Source organism: Lolium rigidum, chromosome 6, assembly GCF_022539505.1.
Source record: "Lolium rigidum isolate FL_2022 chromosome 6, APGP_CSIRO_Lrig_0.1, whole genome shotgun sequence".
Classification (NCBI taxonomy): domain Eukaryota; kingdom Viridiplantae; phylum Streptophyta; class Magnoliopsida; order Poales; family Poaceae; genus Lolium; species Lolium rigidum.
The window spans coordinates 935,690-961,632 of NC_061513.1; the positions used below are offsets into that span (position 1 = coordinate 935,690).

General features: G+C 40.2%; 1 protein-coding gene across 1 annotated transcript; it reads right to left on the bottom strand.

Moving 5' to 3' along the window:
* Positions 1-12,582: 12,582 nt before the first annotated feature.
* Positions 12,583-17,128, bottom strand: LOC124659302 (protein IRON-RELATED TRANSCRIPTION FACTOR 2-like). Its single transcript, XM_047197222.1, has 3 exons — positions 16,826-17,128; positions 16,374-16,709; positions 12,583-12,697 (listed from the first exon to the last, which is right to left on the bottom strand). Exons 1-3 carry the CDS (start codon positions 17,126-17,128, stop codon positions 12,602-12,604), a joined length of 735 nt encoding a protein of 244 aa, XP_047053178.1. The 3' UTR covers positions 12,583-12,601.
* Positions 17,129-25,943: the final 8,815 nt, after the last annotated feature.

Below are 25,943 nucleotides of genomic sequence, written 5' to 3' on the forward strand. Positions count from 1 at the left end.
ACATGTATATCTCATGAATAGTTGTCAACATAGAGTAATATAACAAGTACAATATGCAAGTATGTAGGAATCAATGCACAGTTCACACAAGTGTTTGCTTCTTGAGGTGGAGAGAAATAGGTGAACTGACTCAACATAAAAGTAAAGAGAATGGTCCTTCAAAGAGGAAAGCATTGATTGCTATATTTGTGCTAGAGCTTTTATTTTGAAAACATGAAACAATTTTGTCAACGGTAGTAATAAAGCATATGAGTTATGTACATTATATCTTACAAGTTGCAAGTCTCATGCATAGTATACTAATAGTGCCCGCACCTTGTCCTAATTAACTTGGACTACCGGATCTTTGCAATGCACATGTTTTGACCAAGTGTCACAATGGGGTACCTCCATGCCGCCCGTACAAAGGTCTAAGGAGAAAGCTCGCATTTTGGATTTCTCGCTTTTGATTATTCTCAACTTAGACATCCATACCGGGACAACATGGACAACAGATAATGGACTCCTCTTTAATGCATAAGCATGTGGCAACAATTATTATTCTCATATGAGATTGAGGATATATGTCCAAGACTGAAACTTCCACCATGAATCATGGCTTTAGTTAGCGGCCCAAAGTTCTTCTCTAACAATATGCATGCTCCAACCATGAAGGTGGTAGATCTCTCTTGCTTCGGACAAGACGGACATGCATAGCAACTCACATGATATCCAACAAAGAATAGTTGATGGCGTCCCCGAAACATGGTTATCGCTCAACAAGCAACTTAATAAGAGATAAAGTGCATAAGTACATATTCAATACCACAATAGTTTTTAAGCTATTTGTCCCATGAGCTATATATTGCAAAGGTGAATGATGGAATTTTAAAGGTAGCACTCAAGCAATTTACTTTGGAATGGCGGATAAATACCATGTAGTAGGTAGGTATGGTGGACACAAATGGCATAGTGGTTGGCTCAAGTATTTGGGATGCATGAGAAGTATTCCCTCTCGATACAAGGTTTAGGCTAGCAAGGTTAGTTGAAACAAACACAAGGATGAACGGTACATCAAAACTCACATAAAAGACATATGGTAAACATTATAAGACTCCATACCGTCTTCCTCGTTGTTCAAAACTCAATACTAGATGTTATCTAGACTCTAGAGAAACTAAATATGCAAACCAAATTAGCAAGCTCTAAGTATTTCTTCATTAATGGGTGCAAAGTATATGATGCAAGAGCTTAAACATGAGCACAACAATTGCCAAGTATCAAATTATCCAAGACATTTTAGAGTTACTACATGTAGCATTTTCCAATTCCAACCATATAACAATTTAACGAAGATGAAACTTCGCCATGAATACTATGAGTAGAGCCTAAGGACATATTTGTCCATATGTTACAGCGGAGCGTGTCTCTCTCCCATAAAGTGAATGCTAGGATCCATTTTATTCAAACAAAACAAAAAACAAAAACAAACCGACGCTCCAAGCAAAGTGCATAAGATGTGACGGAATAAAAATATAGTTTCGGGGGAGGAACCTGATAATGTTGTCGATGAAGAAGGGGATGCCTTGGGCATCCCCAAGCTTAGACGCTTGAGTCTTCTTAGAATATGCAGGGGTGAACCACCGGGGCATCCCCAAGCTTAGAGCTTTCACTCTCTTCTTGATCATATTGCATCATACTCCTCTCTTGATCCTTGAAAACTTCCTCCACACCAAACTCGAAACAACTCATTAGAGGGTTAGTGCATAATAAAAATTCACATGTTCAGAGGTGACACAATCATTCTTAACACTTCTGGACATTGCATAAAGCTAATGGACATTAGTGGATCAAAGAAATTCATCCAACATAGCAAAAGAGGCAATGCGAAATAAAAGACAGAATCTGTCAAAACAGAACAGTCCGTAAAGATGGATTTTATTAGGCCACCAGACTTGCTCAAACGAAAATGCTCAAATTGAATGAAAGGTTCGTACATATCTGAGGATCATGCTCGTAAATTGGCTTAATTTTCTGAGCTACCTACAGGGAGGTAGACCCAGATTCGTGACAGCAAGGAAATCTGGAACTGCGCAGTAATCCAAATCTAGTACTTACTTTACTATCAAAGACTTTACTTGGCACAACAAAACTCAAAACTAAGATAAGGAGAGGTTGCTACAGTAGTAAACAACTTCCAAGACACAAATATAAAACAAAGTACTGTAGCAAAATAACACATGAGTTATCTCCCAAGAAGTTCTTTCTTTATAGCCGTTAAGATGGGCTCAGCAGTTTTAATGATGCACTCGCAAGAAATAGTTTTTGGAGCAAAAACAGAGCTTCAAGAGGTAAATTCAAAACAAATTTAAGTCTAACATGCTTCCTATGAAGAGGAATCTTGTACACAAATGAATTCATGAAGAACAAAGTGACAAGCATAAGAGGATAAAACACGAGTAACTTCAAGATTCTCGACATAAAGAGGGGAAACTTAATATTATTAAGATGCATATAACCATATTTCCCTCTCTCATAATAACTTTCAGTAGCATCATTGATGAAATCCACAATATACCCATCACTTAAAACATTCTTATCATGGTTCATATGCATAGAAATATCATTAAATTTGGCATAAGAAAAGTTATTCTCATTAATAGTAATTGGAGCAAGATTATTATCAAGAATTTGAACATGGTAAACAAATTGCATATTAAGGGAATTGTTTTTGGTAATCCAATCATGACTATGACAAGTTTCATAAGGATAGTTAGATCCTATATCATAGCATTCTTTATAATAATCATCGAGAGATCGGGGGCACGGTGTCATTATAGGAAATAGAATAGTTATCTTTCACAGGTCGGTTTATCCGTGTCCACACCATCATTGTTATTAGAAGGAGATGTATCAAGAACATAATGACCAGTAGCTAAAGGATTTTCAAACTCCTCTTCCCCAAGCTTAGAGCTTTCTATATCATTATGGGAGGAAGCATGGATAGTACTGACACTATGGCAATTATTATCATCATTTTCAGAATTAGTTTCCCAGAGATTTGTAATATCAAAAGTAGTGTGCTCATTCAAATTCATGATCGCTAATGTATGTAAAGGGCATAGGAAGATCATCGTATTCAGATTCATTGTCACAATAATCATTAGGAGCAACATACTTACGGTTACCTAGCGTTATCTCATTCACGCGGGGATACGCCGTTACCTCTTTCTTTTTATTCTCCTTCTTCTTCTTCTTCTTCTTCGTTCCCTTCTTCTTCTTCTTCTTCTTCTTCTCTTCCTTCTCCTCGTTCCCTTTTTTAGGAGGAAGAGGCTTGAAGGGTGGCTTGTTCGCATAACCTGATTTACTTTCAGAAACAATAGAAGAAACTTGGGAGGATCCCTCCTTTTCATTAATTAGTTGAAAACACACAGCGGTCCTATCGTATTTTGGCAAGGTGTCATCTTCTAAAATATTTTGTATGTAAGTATTTGTATGGCTATTATCAATGCAATAAGAAAAACACCCATGCAGGACATCATCAATATCAAGATCACTCATATGTAACAAAGAGATTTTTCTCGACAGTTCTTCACACCCCAAAAATAAAGTAAGTTCATCATGCAGATTAGGAGTAATTTCATCATCACAATAGAAATTTGCAGCACTTATTGGGTTCAAATTATTATTGGAGGAGCATTGAAAATTAAAATGACCCACTTCATGGCAAACTTCACAAATAAAAGGATAGAGGGCACAAACCTTTTTACCAAGATCATCTAGAGCCCTAAACCACTTTCTAGTTTTTTCATTAGCATGATGGATACAATATTCATCTTTGATTTGATTAATTCCACAAGGTCTATGTATTCCACAAAAATTAACATGCTTATAGGAAATAACATTCTTAGGAGTTTGAGCATGCTCATTACAATAATTAACAACAATTTCATTCTTCATGCAAGCCTCTTTAAAAGATTCATGATACTTATCAAAATTCTTTTTAGGCAATTCTAAATGAGAAGCAAAGGCTTTATAAAGATTTGCAGCAACTTGAGAGTCAAGACCATAAGTAGCACTCATATTTCGAAATTTATCGGTATCCATAAAAGTTTCAATGCATTCATAATCATAATTTATACCTGACTCTTTACCTTTGTCGTTCTCCCAATCTTCGGCGTTCTCCTTAATCCGATCAAGAAGATCCCTTTTAAACTCTTCTTTGTTGCGCGTGAATGATCCGGAACAAGTAGCATCCAGCAAGGTCTTATCTTGAAAAGAAAGTCTTGCATAGAAATTATCAATGATGATATTACCCGGAAGCTCATGATTGGGGCATTTGAGCATTAAAGACTTCAATCTCTCCCATGCTTGGGCAATACTCTCTCCATCATGAGGCCAGAAATTATATATTCGGTTTCGGTCTTTGTGAATTTCACTTGGAGGATAGAATTTAGAATAAAATAGAGGCACAATATCCTTCCAATCAAGAGAATGCTCATCTTTTAGCAGTTTATGCCAATGCGCCGCTTTACCAGTCAACGACATTGAGAATAATTTCTTCTTCACTTCATCCATAGAGATACCGCACACTTGAATAACCCGCATAATTCATGCAAAAACAGTAAATGATCTCCCGGATGCACAGTTCCATCCCCTTCATAGCGGTTATCCATAACACGTTCAATAATTTTCATAGGTATTTTATATGGAATACTTTCAGTAGGTGCATTTAAAATATCACAAGCATCATTAGAGTTATCGCATATGGGAGATAAAGTATTATCAGAGCAAATTTTCTCCCCTAAAGATGGGAAGCTAAAAAGATCATGAAAACCAGCTTCCCCAAGCTTAGACTTCTCCATAGCATTAGTAGTAATTGCATTCATACTAATAACATCGCTACTAGCATGCAAATAAGGTTCCATTGGTTTTTTAATGTTCACACCAAACAATTCTAAATCAGGAAAAAGATTAAAAAGCTCACTAAATTTTTTGTTGTTTTCCATTATGCCTAACTAGTGAAAACAAGAAACAAAAAGATGCAATTGCAGGATCTAAAGGAAATAGCTTCGAGCACAAACACAATGGCGCCGGAAAAGTATCGTTACACTGGAACCGGAGTATGAGTGCCTTTTTACCTTTCCTCCCCGGCAACGGCGCCGGAAAAGTGCTTGATGTCTACGGGAGCTTCTATTCTTGTAGACAGGTGTTGGGCCTCCAAGAGCGAGAGGTTTGTAGAACAGCAGCAAGTTTCCCTTAAGTGGATTACCCAAGGTTTATCGATCTCGGGGAGGAAGAGGTCAAAGATATCCCTCTCATGCAACCCTGCAACCACAAAGCAAGAAGTCTCTTGTGTCCCCAACACACCTAATAGGTGCACTAGTTCGGCGAAGAGATAGTGAAATACGGGTGGTATGAATAAGCGGTAGCAACGGCACCGGAAAAGTGCTTTGCCCAGGACAGTAAACAAGCAGTAGTAACGCAGCGAGTAGTAACGCAGTAAAAACAAGTAAACAAGCAGCGATAGCGATATTTAGGAACAAGGCCTAGGGATTAGACTTTCACTAGTGGACACTCTCAACATTGATCACATAACGGAACGGATAAATGCATACTCTACACTCTTGTTGGATGATGAACACATTGCGTAGGATTACACGAACCCTCAATGCCGGAGTTAACAAGCTCCACAATAATGCTCATATTTTAGTAACCTTTAGTGTAAGATAGATCAAAAGACTAAACCAAGTACTAACATAGCATGCACACTTGTCACCTTCATGCATATGTAGGAGGAATAGATCACATCAATATTATCATAGCAATAGTTAACTTCGCAATCTACAAGAGATCATGATCATAGCATAAACCAAGTACTAACACGGTGCACACACTCGTTACCTTTGCACACGTGCGGGAGGAATAGAACTACTTTAATAACTTTGCTAGAGTAGCACATAGAATAGTGGTGATACAAAACTCATATGAATCTCAATCATGTAAAGCAGCTCATGAGATTATTGTATTGAGGTACATGGGAGAGAGATGAACCACATAGCTACAGCGGAGCCCTCGGCCTCGGGGAGAACTACTCCCTCCTCATGGGAGCAGCAGCGGTGATGAAGATGGCGGTGGAGATGGCGGTGGTGTCGATGAAGAAGCCTTCGGGGGCACTTCCCCGCTCCGGCAGGGTGCCGGAACGGAGACTCCTGTCCCCTAGATCTTGGCTTCGCGATGGCGGCGGCTGCGGAAGGTTTTCCGTATCGTGGTTTTTTCGCATCGGGGGTTTCGCGACGGAGGCTTTAAGTAGGCGGAAGGGCAGAGTCGGGGGCCGGACGAGGGGCCACACCATAGGGCGGCGCGGGCCCCCCGGGCCGCGCCGCCTTGTGGTGTCGCCACCTCGTGGCCCCACTTCGTGTGTTCTTCGGTCTTCCGGAAGCTCCGTGGAAAAATAGGCCCCTGGGTCTTCGTTTCGTCCAATTCCGAGAATATTTCGTTACTAGGATTTCGAAACCAAAAACAGCGAGAAAACGAGAACTGGCACTTCGGCATCTTGTTAATAGGTTAGTTCCAGAAAATGCACGAATATGACATAAAGTGTGCATAAAACATGTAGGTATCATCAATAATATGGCATAGGACATAAGAAATTATCGATACGTCGGAGACGTATCACATCCCCAAGCTTAGACGCTTGAGTCTTCTTAATATATGAAGGGGTGAACCACCGGGGCATCCCCAAGCTTAGAGCTTTCACTCTCCTTGATCATATTGCATCATACTCCTCTCTTGACCCTTGAAAACTTCCTCCACACCAAACTCGAAACAACTCATTAGAGGGTTAGTGCATAATAAAAATTCACATGTTCAGAGGTGACACAATCATTCTTAACACTTCTGGATATTGCATAAAGCTACTGGACATTAATGGATCAAAGAAATTCATCCAACATAGCAAAAGACGCAATGCGAAATAAAAGACAGAATCTGTCAAAACAGAACAGTCCATAAAGATGGATTTTATTAGGCCACCAGACTTGCTCAAACGAAAATGTTCAAATTGAATGAAAGTTGCGTACATATCTGAGGATCATGCTCGTAAATTGGCGTAATTTTCTGAGCTACCTACAGGGAGATAGACCCAGATTCGTGACAGCAAAGAAATCCGGAACTGCGCAGTAATCCAAATCTAGTACTTACTTTTCTATCAAAGACTTTACTTGGCACAACAAAACATAAAACTAAGATAAGGAGAGGTTGCTACAGTAGTAAACAACTTCCAAGACACAAATATAAAACAAAAATACTGGAGTAAAAACATGGGTTGTCTCCCATAAGCGCTTTTCTTTAACGCCTTTCAGCTAGGCGCAGAAAGTGTAACTCAAGTAACATCGAGAGATGAAGCATCAACATCATAATTTGTTCTAATAATAGAATCATAAGGTACCTTCATTCTCTTTCTAGGGAAGTGTTCCATACCTTTCTTGAGAGGAAATTGATATTTAATATTACCTTCCTTCATATCAATAGTAGCACCAACGGTTCGAAGAAAAGGTCTTCCCAATATAATGGGGCAAGATGCATTGCATTCAATATCCAAGACAACAAAATCAACGGGGACAAGGTTATTGTTAACCATAATATGAACATTATCAATTCTCCCCAAAGGTTTCTTTTTAGCATTATCAGCGAGATTAACATCCAAATAACAATTTTTCAATGGTGACAAGTCAAGCATATCATAGACTTTCTTAGGCATAACAGAAATACTTGCACCAAGATCACATAAAGCATTACAATAAAAATCTTTGACTCTCATTTTAATGATGGGCTCCCAACCATCCTCTAGCTTTCTAGGAATAGAAGTTTCAAGTTTTAGTTTCTCTTCTCTAGCTTTTATAAGAGCATTTGTAATATGTTTTGTGAAAGCCAAATTTATAGCGCTAGCATTGGGACTTTTAGCAAGTTTTTGTAAGAACTTTATAACTTCAGAGATATGGCAATCATCAAAATCTAAATCATTACAATCTAAAGCAATGGGATTATCATCCCCAAGGTTGAAAAAAATTTCAGCAGTTTTATCACAAGCAGTTTCAGCAGTTTTAGCAGTTTAAGGTAGTTTTGCGCGCTTTGCACTAGGAGTAGAAGCATTGCCAACACCAATTATTTTACCATTGATAGTAGGAGGTGCAGCAACATATGAGTCATTAGCATTGCTAGTGGTGGTAATAGTCCAAACTTTAGCTACATTTTCTTTTTTAGCTAGTTTTTCATTTTCTTCTCTATCCCACCTAGCACGCAGTTCAGCCATTAATCTTATATTCTCATTAATTCTAACTTGGATGGCATTTGCTGTAGTAACAATTTTATTTTCAATATCCCTATTAGGCATAACTTTCGATTTCAAAAGATCAACATCGGAGGCAAGACTATCAACTCTAGAAACAAGAATATCAATTTTATTGAGCTTTTCCTCAACGATTTGTTAAAGGCAGTTTGTGTACTAATAAATTCTTTAAGCATGGCTTCAAGTCCAGGGGGTGTATTCCTATTATTGTTGTAAGAATTCCCATAAGAATTAGCATAACCGTTACCATTATTATAAGGATATGGCCTATAGTTATTACTAGAATTGTTCCGATAAGCATTGTTGTTGAAATTATTATTTTTAATGAAGTTTACATCAACATGTTCTTCTTGGGCAACCAATGAAGCTAATGGAACATTATTAGGATCAACATTAGTCCTATCATTCGCAAGCATAGACATAATAGCATCAACTTTATCATTCAAGGAAGAGGATTCTTCAACAGAATTTACCTTCTTACCTTGTGGAGCTCTTTCCGTGTGCCATTCAGAGTAATTAACCATCATATTATCAAGAAGCTTTGTTGCTTCACCAAGAGTGATGGACATAAAGGTACCTCCAGAAAGCTGAATCCAATAAATTCCGCGAAGAAAAATTTAGTCCCGCATAGAAAGTTTGGATGATCATCCAAGTAGTCGAGTCCATGGGTTGGGCAATTTTTAACCGAGAGATTTCATTCTTTCCCAAGCTTGAGCAACATGTTCATTATCCAATTGTTTAAAATTCATTATGCTACTCCTCAAAGATATAATTTTAGCAGGGGGATAATATCTACCAATAAAAGCATCCTTGCATTTAGTCCATGAATCAATACTATTCTTAGGCAGAGATAGCAACCAATCTTTAGCTCTTCCTCTTAATGAGAAAGGGAACAATTTTAATTTTATAATGTCACCATCTACATCTTTATATTTTTGCATTTCACATAGTTCAACAAAATTATTGAGATGGGCAGCGAGCATCATCGGAACTAACACCGAGAAAATTGCTCTCTCATGACAAGATTAAGTAAAGCAGGTTTAATTTCAAAGAATTCTGCTGTAGTAGCAGGTGGAGCAATAGGTGTGCATAAGAAATCATTATTATTTGTGGTAGTGAAGTCACACAACTTAGTATTTTCAGGGTTGGCCATTTTAACAGTAGTAAATAAAGCAAACTAAATAAAATAAATGCAAGTAAACTAATTTTTGTGTGTTTTTGATATAGCAAACAAGACAGTAAATAAAGTAAAGCTAGCAACTAATTTTTTTGTGTTTTGATATAAGTGCAGCAAACAAAGTAGTAAATAAAATAAAGCAAGACAAAAACAAAGTAAAGAGATTGAGAAGTGGAGACTCCCCTTGCAGCGTGTCTTGATCTCCCCGGCAACGGCGCCACAAAATATGCTTGATGGCGTGTATTTCACACGTTCGTTGGGCAACCCCAAGAGGAAGGTATGATGCGCACAGCAGCAAGTTTTCCCTCAGAAAGAAACCAAGGTTTATCGAACCAGGAGGAGCCAAGAAGCACGTTGAAGGTTGATGGCGGCGGGATGTAGTGCGGCGCAACACCAGAGATTCCGGCGCCAACGTGGAACCTGGACAACACAACCAAAGTACTTTTCCCCAACGAAACAGTGAGGTTGTCAATCTCACCGACTTGCTGTAACAAAGGATTAACCGTATTGTGTGGAAGATGATTGTTTGAAGAGAAAATAGTAAAAACAAGTATTGCAGCAGATTTGTATTTCAGTATTAAAAGAATGGACCGGGGTCCACAGTTCACTAGAGGTGTCTCTCCCATAAGATAAAAGCATGTTGGGTGAACAAATTACAGTCGGGCAATTGACAAATAGAGAGGGCATAACAATGCACATACATGACATGATAAGTATAGTGAGATTTAATTGGGCATTACGACAAAGTACATAGACCGCCATCCAACTGCATCTATGCCTAAAAAGTCCACCTTCAAGTTATCATCCGAACCCCCTCCAGTATTAAGTTGCTAACAACAGACAATTGCATTAAGTATGGTGCGTAATGTAATCAACAACTACATCCTCGGACATAGCGCCAATGTTTTATCCCTAGTGGCAACAGCACAACACAACCTTAGAACTTTCTCGTCACTTGTCCTAGTGTCAATGCGGGCATGAACCCACTATCGAGCATAAGTACTCCCTCTTGGAGTTAAAAGTAAAAACTTGGCCAGAGCCTCTACTAGAAACGGAGAGCATGCAAGATCATAAACAACACATGTGTAATAACTTGATAATTAACATGACATGGTATTCTCTATCCATCGGATCCCGACAAACACAACATATAGTATTACGAGATAGATGATCTTGATCATGTTAGGCAGCTCACAAGATCCAACAATGAAGCACAATGAGGAGAAGACAACCATCTAGCTACTGCTATGGACCCATAGTCCAGGGGTGAACTACTCACTCATCACTCCGGAGGCGACCATGGCGGTGTAGAGTCCTCCGGGAGATGAATCCCCTCTCCGGCAGGGTGCCGGAGGAGATCTCCAGAATCCCCCGAGATGGGATCGGCGGCGGCGGCGTCTCCGGAAGGTTTTCCGTATCGTGGTTTTTCGCCTCGGGGTTTCGCGACGGAGGCTTTAAGTAGGCGGAAGGGCGAGTCGGGGGCCGGACGAGGGGCCCACACCACGGGCGGCGCGGGCCCCCTTGGCCGCGCCGCCATGTGGTCCGGCCACCTCGTGGCCCCACTTCGTATGTTCTTCGGTCTTCGGAAGCTCCGTGGAAAATAGGCCCCCGGGTCTTCGTTTCGTCCAATTCCGAGAATATTTCGTTACTAGGATTTCTGAAACCAAAAACAGCGAGAAAACGAGAGCCGGCACTTCGGCATCTTGTTAATAGGTTAGTTCCAGAAAATGCACGAATATGACATAAAGTGTGCATAAAACATGTAGGTATCATCAATAATATGGCATAGAACATAAGAAATTATCGATACGTCGGAGACGTATCAGGGCTCCACTGCCCCGCCAACCAAAAGACCCTGGGGACTAAAACTTAACAGCCACACCTTTCTGCGGGAAGAATCAACAGATCCCGTTCTCCACCTGTCATCCTACCTCTGTTTTGCTAGTGCATTTTTCGTGGATGGCGCAGGAAGAATGGGACTGATTGACAGTCCCGTCATGTCAATCTGACATGAAACACTTCGCGACCACGTCTACCGTCACGCACCGGAGCTGGCAAGAGGACGACTGGCATGCGCCACGCCATAGACTGCGCACACGTGGAAGTACGAGTGTAGGAATATTTGTGTAGCCTTGTGGCAACCCTTTGTTGATATAAAAGGAGGTCCAATGCTACTGGAGAAGGGGTTTCAAATGTTGGGGATCTAGCTAAGGAAGTGAGTCTTCACAACCAAATTAGCTAGTCTTCACAACCAACCTGCTTGCTCTGCCTAGAGCAAAGAGAAAGTCCGCGGAGCCTCCCTGGTAAGTTGAATTAGTCCTTGTACATTTCATACATGCCCACCATAATTCAAACGTGCACAACATAGGGTCGTTAGCTCACAAGAGCTGTGTAAACCTGCGTACATTTTTCATGTGTTTGTAGTGTTTGTGGAGATCGTCCGGAGCGTGGTAATGCCCCATACCAAACCTAAAGGGCCGTTCTCATCCCGGTGTCCGGGAATGCATCTGCGGCTCGTGAATCTGTGAATCAGACATGGGCATGGCAAGTCTGATTCTTGGCCAATCCTGTACTTTTCTTTTCCATACAAACATATGGACTAGTTTGACTAACAGAAATATATTATCAGAAGAAAGTCGTACAATCACTCGAAATCATGAGGTACCTAAGTATACCAAGTGCATAGTTTGATACACACATAGAAATATATAGAATCCCAACATGTATATATATGTGGAACACGCTATTCATTATGGCATTTTTTTGATAATAGGCGCTTTATTACTCATAAAATCATAAAAAGCAATTACACCCGACCTCTATATAGCCGTTTAAAAAGTCTCAAAAGTCTGGAGTGCTAAAAAAGGAGAATTACATATTAGACATGAGCAAATGTAAAACGCCTGAGGTGAAGGCGGAGGCCCAATCCGTAGATTACATTGTCACCCATGTAGGAAAAAAGTATCCCTCACCGTGTCCTCCAACCGTGTACAGACCTCCGTAAACAGATCGTAGATTATGACATGCATGCATCAATACTATCTAGTGCATGCATTGTGATTCATGGTAGTTAAATACAACAACACACATCGTTACTAGTGCTGTAGATATAGTCCTGCTTTCTTCTTGATGGCATTCTCCAGTTCATGACAGAATGCCGGACAATCCTTTCCCATTGTTTGTTGGGTTCTCTGTTTCATTACAAAAAAGGATAGAATTGTAAGTTCACCGGTATATATTAAATCCCATTCTGATGCTGTAAGGTTAGTATTTACTACACACATGCACTATCTCTTAGTTGTAAAGTGCCCTTTATAAGCGCTTAGTTATAATTTAAAAATTCTACATCTTTATGGTGTGGTTGCTGAATTTGTCAAATATACATGATAATTTATATTAGTCTTCATATCGGTGTAAATAAAATAATTATCCAACCATCGATTTTCCCACCAAAACTTTGTTGACCTTTCTTCTTGATGAGATTCATCAAGTTGGCATGTTGTCTTTGTGATGGGGACGATCCTTGTTTGTTAGTTACAATTAGACTCTTAGACTTGTCCAGTAAACTCTGTTGTAGAAGGAGTCCCATGCGTAAATGAGTCATCTGCAACCACGACGCGATCTAAAGTGTGTTGTTGTTTCATGAAGCATGTATGTTATGAATCTCTTTGTTGTGCTTTGACAAGACCCCATATATCAGTTCCATTGGCACGATGACTCAACCTTTAAGTTCAGTTCCATTGGCGATGAAGATCTAGTCGACGACGAGCGAGCGGAGCCTTGACTTCGTTCTTGGCGGATGATGGCGGCGGCTTTTGGCGTCGTTCCCCTGTGACGGCATCATCTTTGCTGGCCTTTCCGTTTGCTCTCGCTGAGTTGGGAACTCGCGGCTGTCGGTAAAAACCGTGTCAAGATTGGCGGGCGATGGCGGCGTTAAGCGTCGCTTCCTTCTTGAAGGCATCGTCGTCGCAGTCCGCGGGAACGCACTCGTGCTGCTCCGAGGGAAACCTTAGATCCAGCCAGGATCGGACGATGACAGCGCTTCCTGCATCGTGTTACCTCTTGGGGCATCGTTTTTGGAGCAACGGCTAGATGGAGGTGGTTTTTGGTGGAGTGGTGTTCATCTACCACGTTGTACTCGATGATTCTCAGCGGCGTGGAGCTGCGGGGTATCGAAGATGGGCGAGGATTGCTGGACGCGGGCAGGATGGTGGAGCTGTTTGGTGTTATGGTGACATCGACGGCAGGCCTGACACGGTTAATACGTTGATCTCGCTTGGAGATGGGTTCGAGATAGATGGCGGTTGCGAACTCTGCGACATGTGCAATGGCACACCCTCAGAGTTTTGCTTTTCGGATGATGTGTGTTGGTGTACCGTCAGAAAGTATGGCCTTGTTCATGGCCCCCCCTTCATCATAGGTATAGCAAGTTGTCGCTAGGAAGGAGGCTTCGAGATTGATCTTTGTATTCCCCTTGTAAGGCATTACGAATAATTTAATAAAGAAGAAAGCTGTGTGCATCCTTTGGATGCAGATGCTGGGGCTATGCTCCTTGATCGAAAAAAAGTTGATCTGTATTTGATCTAGCCAAGATTTTATCCTGATATACAACGTTAGCGGTTCCTATAAACATAGTTTTAATTTGTAGCGGATAGCTGGATAAAAGCTGCCCATAATAGGCCTGACATGAATACATGATCCAATTTGAACACATATTCACTAAATCTAGTTAAATTATTATATTCTTTAGATAAATGTCTATCATTTTCATTTGGATCCTCCATTTTTATGAGGGTTCCCCTTGGACTTATACCTATCTATTATATTACAAATACTAAAATAAATATACAGAGTTTTTAAAAGGCAACACACATTAAGCCACATCATCAAAATATTTTTTTTGGCTATTAGATCTAAAATTTATGGTTAGAACTTTACAAGAGGATTCATGAGAGTTTTTTCGTTTGACAAGATAATGTCTATAATCAAGCCACATTTTATCCTTGTAGGTTTCAGGACAAATAGCTCATGTAAATCAAGTAAATAAAGTCCCTCACGCATACCAGTATAATTATTTTACGTGAATTCCACTTCTTACTTGTGCATTTTTGATACATATTAACCAATCTGGTGGAACTTTGATAAAAATATACTATTTATGAGATTTTGAGTTAAACCCAAATTTAGTATTTTGCTTGTGATTGATAAGTAGATCTGGCACGACAAAATGTGTAAATACTGGAGGGCGTCATCGATAATTATGTCTAGATTTTTTTATACACTTTTTCATTCCACACAATCATCTTAATAATTTTGAACTCCAATCATCACATGACACCTTGCCCAATGGACATACATGGTCCAATGTTTCTAAAAGGGTTAATCCACACGAATTTTCACTATACGGGTAATTAGTATCACAAACCCATAACCAGATGGTAAAAAGCCGAATTCACGCAATTATTTTTCCTGGGGCCTCCTCCCGCGAAGAATAGTTTATATTGTGGTAAACATGTACGTACTATAAAATGTAAAATTAACCTTAATACTGCACGTTAAGGGCAACATGCAAACATTTTACTTCATAATTTCCCACATGATTACTTCATAATTTCAAACATTTTAACAATATATATCTGGGCTTGGCATATATAGTTAGATTTTATGTCTCACATTCATTACTTTACCATAGATGGTTCCATATCTTATTATGATTTATTGATCAAATCACAATTTTAAATACCACAAATATTACTTGATACCGTAGTTTTCCGAAATCAAGGGATATAATATGATTACTTCATAATTTCAAAATATTTAACAATATATATATGGGCTTGGCATATATAGTTAGATTTTATGTCTCACATTCATTACTTTATCATAAATGGTTCCACATCTTATTATGATTTATTGATCAAATCATAGTTTTAAATACCACAAATATTACTTGATTTTTTTTCTAGATAAGACTTAGGATAGGTAATATTATCTGGGTTTATATCACATAATGGGTAGCTTAGGATGAGGTGAAAATACTAATTTCGAATTACTCTCTCTCTCTACTTCACCTTAGGTGCCTCTTGACTCAGGAGTAATACACTTCAAAATTTGTATCCATGGAGGAAAATTCATGGCATATTTATGTCCTTAAATTATTCAAGAAGTTTATCAATTTAAAGATTTTAAGGACCTTAAATGCCACAAATTTCAGTTGCATATGTTCAACATTTTAAGTGTAAATCAATATGCAAGATCACTAATTAACCATTCCCATGAATATACCTCACTATAGAGAAATTAAAATATTTCTTTATTGATTAAAGTATTCAATTGTGGTTTTCTGAATTGAAGGACTTGTCATGATTAAATTTAAACTCAAATGAATTTTCAAGTTAAGTTCTTTTGATCAGCACTATACATATATTACTCAAATTAACGTGCTAAAATTAGTAAAGCAAAAAAATCTTAATGGCATTACAATGTATGTGCACATATAAAATCAGAAACAAAAATTAAATAAAACAACTATTAAGGATGTTCTCGAAGTGTGAAATGTATCATACTTCTATTTTCTTAATAATTAGAAACACAACAATATGCAAAATTGAGTAAATGTAACACATTTAGAGATGTACTATATCCATGTGTAAAATGTTGTGTATTTTGTTTTTCAAATATAGGGCAAGTATGTGAAAGGAAAAAAATGCCTACACAAGGTAAACATACATACTTAATAATTTTCATGCTAAATATGATGCCCCATATTGCAAGAGCCGCTGTGCTAGTTATCCTCATAATTATGGAACAAGGAAAGTGCCATTGGTTGAGATCAACTAAGCACACATCAATAGGAAATGCAGATACCTGGAGATGGAGGCTATATAACGTCCTGCTCTGAAAGGGGGAGGTCGACGAACTGATGAGGCGAAGCCCTTCGTTCTCAAGCACTTTGATGCACTTGGACATTGGCAGAGCTCCGGCCATGTTGCTCAGCAGGCTGACCTGGACCATGATGTCCCTGTCGTCTAGGCAGGTTGCGGAGACGATTGGAGCTGTGTTCTCCTTCATGGTGAGCACGCCCGGATTGCAGCTCGCTCGGGTCAGCTTCTCTTTCTTCTTCTCCAGAGTGTCCACCTGCTTCTGCAGCTCCGGGATGTACTCGAGCACCTTCGTCACTGTGATCGGAACGCTCAGCTTCTTCTGTGAATCGAAGAGACTCATCGATCAATCAGTATTCAACTATTCATGAAAGATCTGAAGGAGAATTAAACGATCAATGGGCGTATTGGGTTTGAGAAATTGTTATTATTCCGTACGGTGTGATCGGTGTCAGGGAGGAGGGAGCGGAGGGAGGAGTAGAGCCCGTTGATCTGCTTCCGACGGTCGCGCTCGTACGCGTTGTGGCTGATCTTACGGTGGGATCCCGAGCCGCCGGAGGAGGTACCGGCCTTGTTCGCCGACGGGGCCGTCGCCGGGATGCCGTAGTCCCCGTCGAGGTCGAGGTCGACGTCAAGTTCCGGCCACTGCTGGTGTCCCCCGGCACCAGAGAAGATATCTGCCTCCAGCGTGGAGATGCTGCTGGCGAAGGGGTCGTGGAAGAGCTGGTGCTGGTGCCCCATAGCTGGCCGGGAGCTCCAAGGTTGATTAGGTATTGATGGATGATGAGAGAGGGAACCTAGCTAGGTAACCACCGAGCCAAGCTAGCTAATTAACATCATTATTCTGAGACCCTAGCTACTAGTTGTAAAGTTTTTAGAGGAGATGTGATTAGCATTAACTACTATTTTTCATGGAGTACTATGTGGAGTCAGCTTGAGCTAGTTCCATAGTTGTGATTTCCCATTTATATAGGCCGGTGATGAGGGGGATGTCAGTGTCACATAGGACTTTCCAGATAACTAATTTTGCTACCTAACAAATAATGGATGTGTCAAAGTCTCCAGAGACCGTGGCACCTAGGGGTTTTGACCTTCTGCATTAAAAGGTTGATTTTACTCGATTTTGATTGCGCATTTCTAGTGTTTATCTTAGGAGTATTGTAGTATATAAATCAATAAGGGTCTCATTGAATCGTATGAATTGGGAAATGTGGATAGAAAGGGATGGAAATCTACCCATTGTCACTCCTAGTGAGATGGCTTGGGAAACCCTAGCTGCCGCCCCCCGTCTCTCCCCTCCTACTACCAACCGCCGCAGCCAGATGGTCGATGGGTACTCATCTCATTGCCTCTTCCCGCGGCGGGAGACCTTCGGCCGGAGCGTGGCCGACCGTCAGCCCTGGACATCAGACATGCATGGCAAAGCACATACTACAGGGTGGCAATCTTTGGATTGATGGTGGACAATATTTGTTTCCATTGACTGATGGCGGCGATGGAGACAAATCTTCCCAGCTCTTGGCCGGTGGTACATTTCGTAAGAACCGTAAGATTGGTGGGTTTCGGCATCTGATGGAGGTTCCTATCGGCATGCTCAAGTGAGTGGTGTTCCCCCGCTCAATGCTTGGTTGGATTGCTCGACACAGCCCGTGAAGTCCTACAACGTCATATTTTGTGACTCTACTTTGCTTGATGTGTGGGTTCGGACTGTTTCCAACGTACTAACATGATTGGCCAATTTTCTCTACGTTGGCGGACCCTTGACGCTAGGGTATCGATATTCATGTCAAGAGTCCCTAGGCGCTATTCGGCGATATGTTGTGTGTGTGCTCAACGTTTCAGTTGCGTGGATAAATCCCCTTAGGCTAGTGCATGTGCAGTTGTTCGATGGTGGATCAACAGGTGGTGGCAGCACATTGCGACTTTGTTGTGGTGGCAATCTTTCCGTCTGGGGTCTCGATTCCGAGGGTGGAAGCTCTTTGGCCGATCTTTATTGGTTGAACCTGGCAATTATGGTCTTTACACTCAGTTCCCTTGTTGAAGGCATTGCCCCGAGATTGCTCAGCCTTCTCTTCGAGTGAAAATTAATGATCTAACCTACGTGGCTGGATCTAGCAACAAGGGTGAAGTGCGCTGATTTCTTCTTGAAGGCGTCATGGTTGCTCACCTGTTCTACTACCCATGTTGTTAGCATTAGTGGTTGATGCTAGTGTTTGCTACAACTGTTTTGTGAGACATTTTTTCTATGCCTTTTTCATAATTTGACTCTATGTTTTCTTGATGTGTTGACGAGCTCTTGATACTGCCTTGATGCAGAGACCAGGTGCAATCGATATGACCTTAATATTAAAATTTTCCATTTATCAAAAAAGGGAGAGGTAGAGAGAAAGTGTATTGGCCTTCTTATATGAAGAAAATGATGTTTAAAACCGAATTAATTAGGATCGTATTTTAGAAACACAATACAAATGCAGACGCTCATGTACATGCCCAAACACTAACCCATATGAACATACACACACAGACACACATTCTACCCCAACGAACAAGTCCCAAAGACCGAGTCAACAAATCAGGTCTTGAGATTAACGAAGTCACCATAGACACCTCACTAACAACACTAACATCGCCTCTTACTGAAAGAATATTGTGTGTTTGTAATTTACATGATATGCATGGTCATTATATGGAGTTTTGACTTAGAAATAGTTATTTCTCATCCAACGGGTGATAGCTAGCACATAATTATTTTCTCGTCTTCTTTTGTTTTTGCATTGCAGGAATTCCGAAATTTGATTGGACGGTTCTAGACTATGACTTGAAATGGTCATGTTTTAGTGTCCTGGGAAATAAGGAAACTGATAGGAAAAAATCATTATTTGTCAATCATGGGCTATCTTCTTTTATTCACATGAATCCAAAACCATGGATATATGCAAAAATATACATGATTGCTATGTTATGTTCACGTACTTGTCCTACATGACTGTGTTTTTTTGGACCAAACTTTATTTGATTGAACTATAGTAAAATGGAATATATCGAGGAGATTTGTGTTGATGAAAACTTAGTGCGCAAAGACTTCATAGTAAAAATTCCTATTAAGTGAACCAAGCCATAAATTTTTTAAGGATTCAAATACTCCAAAGTACATGAGGAAATTCTTTTGAGTCAGAGAGGCGTCACGTGAATTTGCATACAGGGCCACTTTGTGGCAACATGTTTGGGCAGATGGAACGACTTCTCCCAAATGAAGTGCAAAATGTTTATCACAGTGATGTTTCAATCGACAATCGTGTGTATGAAATAACAGACGCCTATAGTCATATAGTAGTAGTAGTAGCAGTAGCATTATAAATTTATATATAATAGGTGGTGTTAGGCTTAGGTCAGAATGACCGTACCAGTAGTGTACTACTACTTGACTAAATTAACGAAAGCCATTGCATGCCATTTACTCGGGGCGCGGTCACCACATGTGCACTGGTAGCAAATAGAGAGGCAGATCGATGATGAATGGTTTAACAAGTGCAATCTCAGGGGGAGCTACGGAGTATGCTACGGCTTATCCTAATCGCAGGACGCTTATGTTAATCGATCGGCGACAGATGCCAAGGGAAGGATTCGCGTCAACGTCGCTCCACGCGCGCGCTGTGCCCGTGCCGGAGCGCGGCCGGCGCGTGCCCGCCCGTGCCCTGGAGCGGGTTCCGGCCCTGATCCCTGATCTCGTCCAACGCATGCAGGAGTTTAACGATAGCTTCTCTTAGCGCAGGGCACATCGATCTGCCCTTGATCCGGGAAGTATGTATGACGGTCTCAGCAGCGAAGAGAAGGCCTTGTGGCAATGGCAGATTGGCTGATATGAGCTCAATCGTCGGGATGATGACGTGAGCCCGAGGGAGGAGAGAGGGGCTGCGCGTGCCCGCTCGTGCTGCCGACGGGGTTACCCATCGTCCAACACGTACACGCGCAGGCCTGGTTATATGCCCACGTTCTAGCTGCTTGCTCGGATCGAGCATCTCTATGGATAGATCATATAGATGTGTCCCTTACTATCGATCCTAAATTCTCTCTCTCCATGCCTGAATGATGCCTCTCCAATCGACATATGACTTTTGTTCCGAGAAATGGCATTATCCCAGTCTCCGCACCTGTCGATGCACATAATCACTTTTATTGCATCATTATTCTCTAAAGTATTACAGTTTAGGGATCACATAGAGTGTATACAAAATCAACCACTGAAATAAATCAAACACAAATCGCCTATGCATTACATAGTCTATTATTAGTGCGCAACCAGCCACCCTGGGTGATGATATCAGGCACAACCATATTCAAATGGTTGAACCCTACTCAGCTGGATGTTTTGAATGGAACATTTAACTATCCTGTGACTGATTGGTTGAAAACACCACGTAGAAAAGTTTTGGTCTCAAAATAGTTGTTGTTGTCGACCACCCAAAATTTATTGGAAGCGGAAATATGTCTTTTCAATGTTTTTATCACACTTTCCCTCCCAACTGAATAAGCACGTCCCTGGTTCAAATGCTCTTCTTTAGAATCAGATAGAGAAAAGGTGAACGTGCATGGAGCCTCCATGTTAGGTTATGGTAATTAATACTATCCATATGGACTAATGTTTGTGTTAAGTTGTATTTATATGATTTGTTCATATGCAATGCTTGAACCATATGTTAGATTCAAGGTTGCTAGAAGGATAAAATGAACCATATCAAGTGACAAGTTTGTCTTAAAAAAGAAGATTAAGTGAGCACGAAAAAATGTGGTGCAAGTTCAAGCCAACTCGAAGACATCATATGATTGAAGCTTGCCATTCATTTGGTGTTCGTGGATATGTGAAGATGCACCGAAGAAGAAACTCTCCCATAGTGGAGATGGGGGAGCAATCCGCAAGATTTCATCAAGCAAGCACAATCAAGAAAGTCATTCCATCTTGTTGCGGTCAGATTGTAATCATCGAGCTCAAGTGGAATGCGCAAGCCTAAGGTTTTCTCTTGATAGGGTTTCTTTCTTAATGGTCTCGTGGTTTAGTTGGGACACCGGTTTATAGGATATTGATCGTACTACAAGAGAGCTCTCGAGTGAGGAACTCGATCGTATACTTCGGAGAGAGCTCAATCCTTTGCATCTTTGCATCATCTTTCTTGGTTCTTATTTGGTTATTATCCATGAGATGACTTAGAGCTAGTGTTAATCTCCATGAAAAGCTCTAGTTCATCGAGAACCGATTTTGCACGGAAAACTTGTTACATTTTCAAGGTTGGAGATTTTACCGGCTTGTCTTTTTTAGTTAGGTTAAAACTCTCATCATTTGTTTCTATCATCTCTTGATGGAATATGATGGTTCCCTGTATGGATTTGTAGAACTGGTTCTAGATAGCTTCGAAATGAGCCCAAGATCATCAAAACTGGAGGATGCTCAAGTTAAGATCGTTCTCATTTTGCTGTACAGTCACTTTTCAGGGGGCATTATCCGGCCCTAGAGGGGGGGGGGTAATCCGGCCGGAATTATCCTGGGCGGATTATTTGAAAATATCCGGCCCCGAAAAATGACTAAGGACTTAAGCGAAATGCTCCCAGTATACCCCTGGATTATTTACCGGATATTTCAAGTCGGTGGGGGAGGAGGGGGGGGGGGGTAATCCGGGCTGAGAGGACCCAAACGGTCATATTTCGTTTGGAGGGGGGATTTAAGACCCCCTTCTTCCTCCTTGGGATGGGGGCTCTTTCCTATCTCTCCCCTCTATTGTTGACCTTCAAAGCTTGCCCTAGTTTTGATTCCTCCTATGATTCTTGCATATTCTTGAGGGAAAAGAGAGAGGAGATCTAGATCTACATTTACACTAATAAATATCCTCTCTAAGTTAGGGGAACATACCACATCTAGATCTTGGAGTTCTTTGTGGATTTCCTTTTTGTTCTTCCTCGCTTATTCCCCCAATAGCTTTAGTAGTTTTGTTGGAATTTGAGAGTGAAGGATTTGAGCATCTTTGTGGTGTTCTAGCCATTGCATTTGGTGCATCGGTTTGACTTCTCGGCGGTGATAAGTGGAGGTTAAAGTTCGTGAGATATTCACTTCGGGAGATTGTCCCTCTAGAAATCTTTGGACCCTAGACGTCTTAGTGGTCTTTGTGGTGTTCTTGGGGCCTCCAATTAAGTTGTGGAGATTCCTCAAGTGTGAGGTCTTTGTGGCGGTATACTGGGATCCTCCAATTAAGTTGTGGAGATAGCCCCAAGCTTTGTACGGGTTCGGTGACCACCCTTAAGGTTCCATAGTGGCTTGAAGACTTCCCTTTTGGTGGGAAGGCTCGAGAAGAATATGGTGAGGCCTTTGTGGTGTTTGGAGTGATTTGGCCTCCACACCGCTCCAATGGAGAGTAGCACTCGCAAGAGTGTGAACTTGGGATACATCATCATCTCCCCGTCACCTCGGTTATTCCTATACCCGAGCTCTTTACTTATGAACTTTATTTTATGATAGCCTCCATGCTTGAAGTTATATATCTTGCTATCACATAGTTGGTTTTCTTGCTTAGCATAAGTAACCCTAGTTATATAAATTTTATGCTTTACAAATTAAACTCTAGTTTTATTCCGCATTTCTTAGGCCTTTAATTTCATAATTTCAAGTAATACAACTAAAAAATTGTATAAGTTATTGCTATTGTTTAAATCTTTCCATCACTAAGGCCCCTTTAAATTAAAGCTGATGTAATCCTCTCTCGAACACCTCATTGATGGTTGCAATCTGAGCAAGAGAAGTGGCAAAGAACATAGGGAAGATATAGCAATAAGAAGAGAAAATTTTCTTGATCTGCTAGAGGCCTCATTCTTATAAATAACTTGTCCTGGGAGTGCTTTTCATTATGTGTTAGCTGGTACATATGGCTTGTTAGTCCCATTTCTAATTGAAAATAATGCATAACCATTTTGAAAGTAAATCAACATTCATGATTTCTAAGTTCAGAATCCTCAAGCCCTCATGATCTTTAGCTAATTCTTCCCAATTTCTAAGTAGTATTCTTGTTTATGTTTATAAGAATGAGGCCTCTAGAGAAATTGGGACATATTTATATTCCTTTCTAATTCTGACCTGATATATTCATATTCCCTTCTAATTCTCACATGAATCCACACATACATCGTTAGCTTTCCAAACAAGGGTTTGTGATTCAGACCAAAGGGCCAAAAGTTTGGTCGTACTTTTTTTGCGGGGATACATGTGGTCATACTTAGCCTACCCGAGAGTATAAACAATGAATTGGTCAATCCAATTCGGCCATCTTTAGTTTTGTTTTTTGGCCCTGCCCATGGTCTATACAAGACCAACGACAATCTTCTTGGCATAGTGGTCGATGAGTGCATTTTAGCATGTTTTTTGCATTACTATTTATCAAGATATCATAAAGTAGTGGTAGGATTTTTGTATTTCATAGTGATACCGCGCCTTTTATGCTTGTCTATACAAAATCTCAAAATAGTAAGTCAGTAATTAAATATCAATGAAAACTGTCATTTTCTGGCTGTACTATCAAGAGAGCTCTCGAGTGAGTAACTCGATCGTATCCTTCGGAGAGAGCTCAAACCTTTGCATCCTTGCATCATCTTTCTTGATTTTTATTTGGTTATTATCCATGATATGACTTAGAGATTGTGTTAATCTCCATGACAAGCTCCAGTTCATCGAGAACGGATTTTGCACGGAAGACTTGTTACATTTTCAAGGTTGGAGGTTTTACCGGTTTATCTTTTTAGTTAGGTTAAAACTCTCATCATTTGTTTCTATCCTCCATTGATGGAATGTGATGGTTCCCTGCATGAATTTGTAGAGCTTGGGGAGGATTATTTGGAAATATCCGTCGCCAAAAAATGGCTAAAGACTTAAGCGAAATGCTCCCAGTATACCCCCGGATTATTTACCGAAATGATTCTTGCATATTTTTAAGGGAAAGGGGGAAGGAGATCCGGATCTATATTTCCACCAATCAATATCCTCTCCAAGTTAGGGGAACATACCAGATCTAGATCTTGGAGTTCTTTGTGGATTTGCTTTTTGTTCTCCCTCTCTTATTCCCCTAATAGTTTTAGTAGTTTTGTTTGAATTTGAGAGTGAAGGATTTGGTGAAAATTCGTGAGATATTCACTCCGGAAGCTTGTTCCCGGAGCTTGTTCCTCTTGTATATTCAGACCCTAGACGGCTTATTGGTCTTTGTGGTGTTCTTGGGGCCTCCAATTAAGTTGTGGAGATCCCTCAAGTGTGAGGCCTTTGTGGTGGTATATTGGGATCGTCCAATTAAGTAGCACTCCAACGGAGAGTAGCACTCGCAAGAGTGTGAACTTGGGATACATCATCGTCTCCGTGCCACCTCGGTTATTCTATAACCGAGCTCTTTACTTATGCACTTCACTTTGTGATAGCCTTCGTGCTTGAAGTTATATATCTTGCTATCACATAGTTGATTTTCTTGCTTAGCATAAGTAACCCAAGTTATATAGGTTTTGTGCTAGACAAATTAAACGATAGTTTTATTCCGCATTTGTTAGGCCTTAATTGTAAAAGTTTTAAACCGCATATTCACCCCCCTCTCTAGGCGGCATCCGTGTCCTTTCAAAAGGTTAGACTCTTAGAGGTATCTTAACTAGCCAAACAAATTTATAAGGTGATTTCCATGATTATGGACTAACAGAATAATAAGATCCAACTCTAAAACTCTTGATGTGTTCAGTTGCCATAAAATCTTGTTAATTTCATAATTTCAAGTAATACAACTAAAAATGTATAAGTTATTGCTATTGTTTAAATCTTTCCATCACTAAGGCCCTTTAAATTAAAGCTGATGTAATCCTCTCTTGAATACCTCATTGATGGTTGCAATCTGAGCAAGAGAAGTGGCAAAGAGCATATGGAAGTAATTGCAATAAGAAGAGAAAAGTTTCTTGATCTGCTAGAGGCTGCATTCTTATAATTAACTTGTTTGGGAGTGCTTTTCATTATGTGTTTGCTGGTACATATGGCTTGTTAGTCCCATTTCTAATTGAAAATAATGCATAACCATTTTGAAAGTAAAGCAACATTCACGATTTCTAAGTTCAGAATCCTCAAGCCCTCGTGATCTTTGGCTAATTCTTCCCAATTTCTAAGTAGTATTCTTGTTTATGTTTATAAGAATGGGGCCTCTAGAGAAATTAGGACATATTTATATTATTCCCTTCTAATTCTGACCTGATATATTCATATTCCCTTTTATATTACATTAGGGTGGTGCGTTGTTGCAGAGGCTGGGTGTAATTGGTATCTTATTGATATTAATATATTCTCTTTATCGAAAAAATATTCCCTTTTAATTCTCACATGAATCCACGTATACATGGTTAGCTTTCCGAACAAGGGTTTGTGATTCAGGCTAAAGGCCCAAAAGTTTGGTCACATTTAGCCTACCTGAGAGTATAAAAAGTGAATTGGTCAATCCAATTCGGCCCTGCCCATGGTCTATACAAGACCAGCGACAATCTTCTTGGTATAAACAGAATG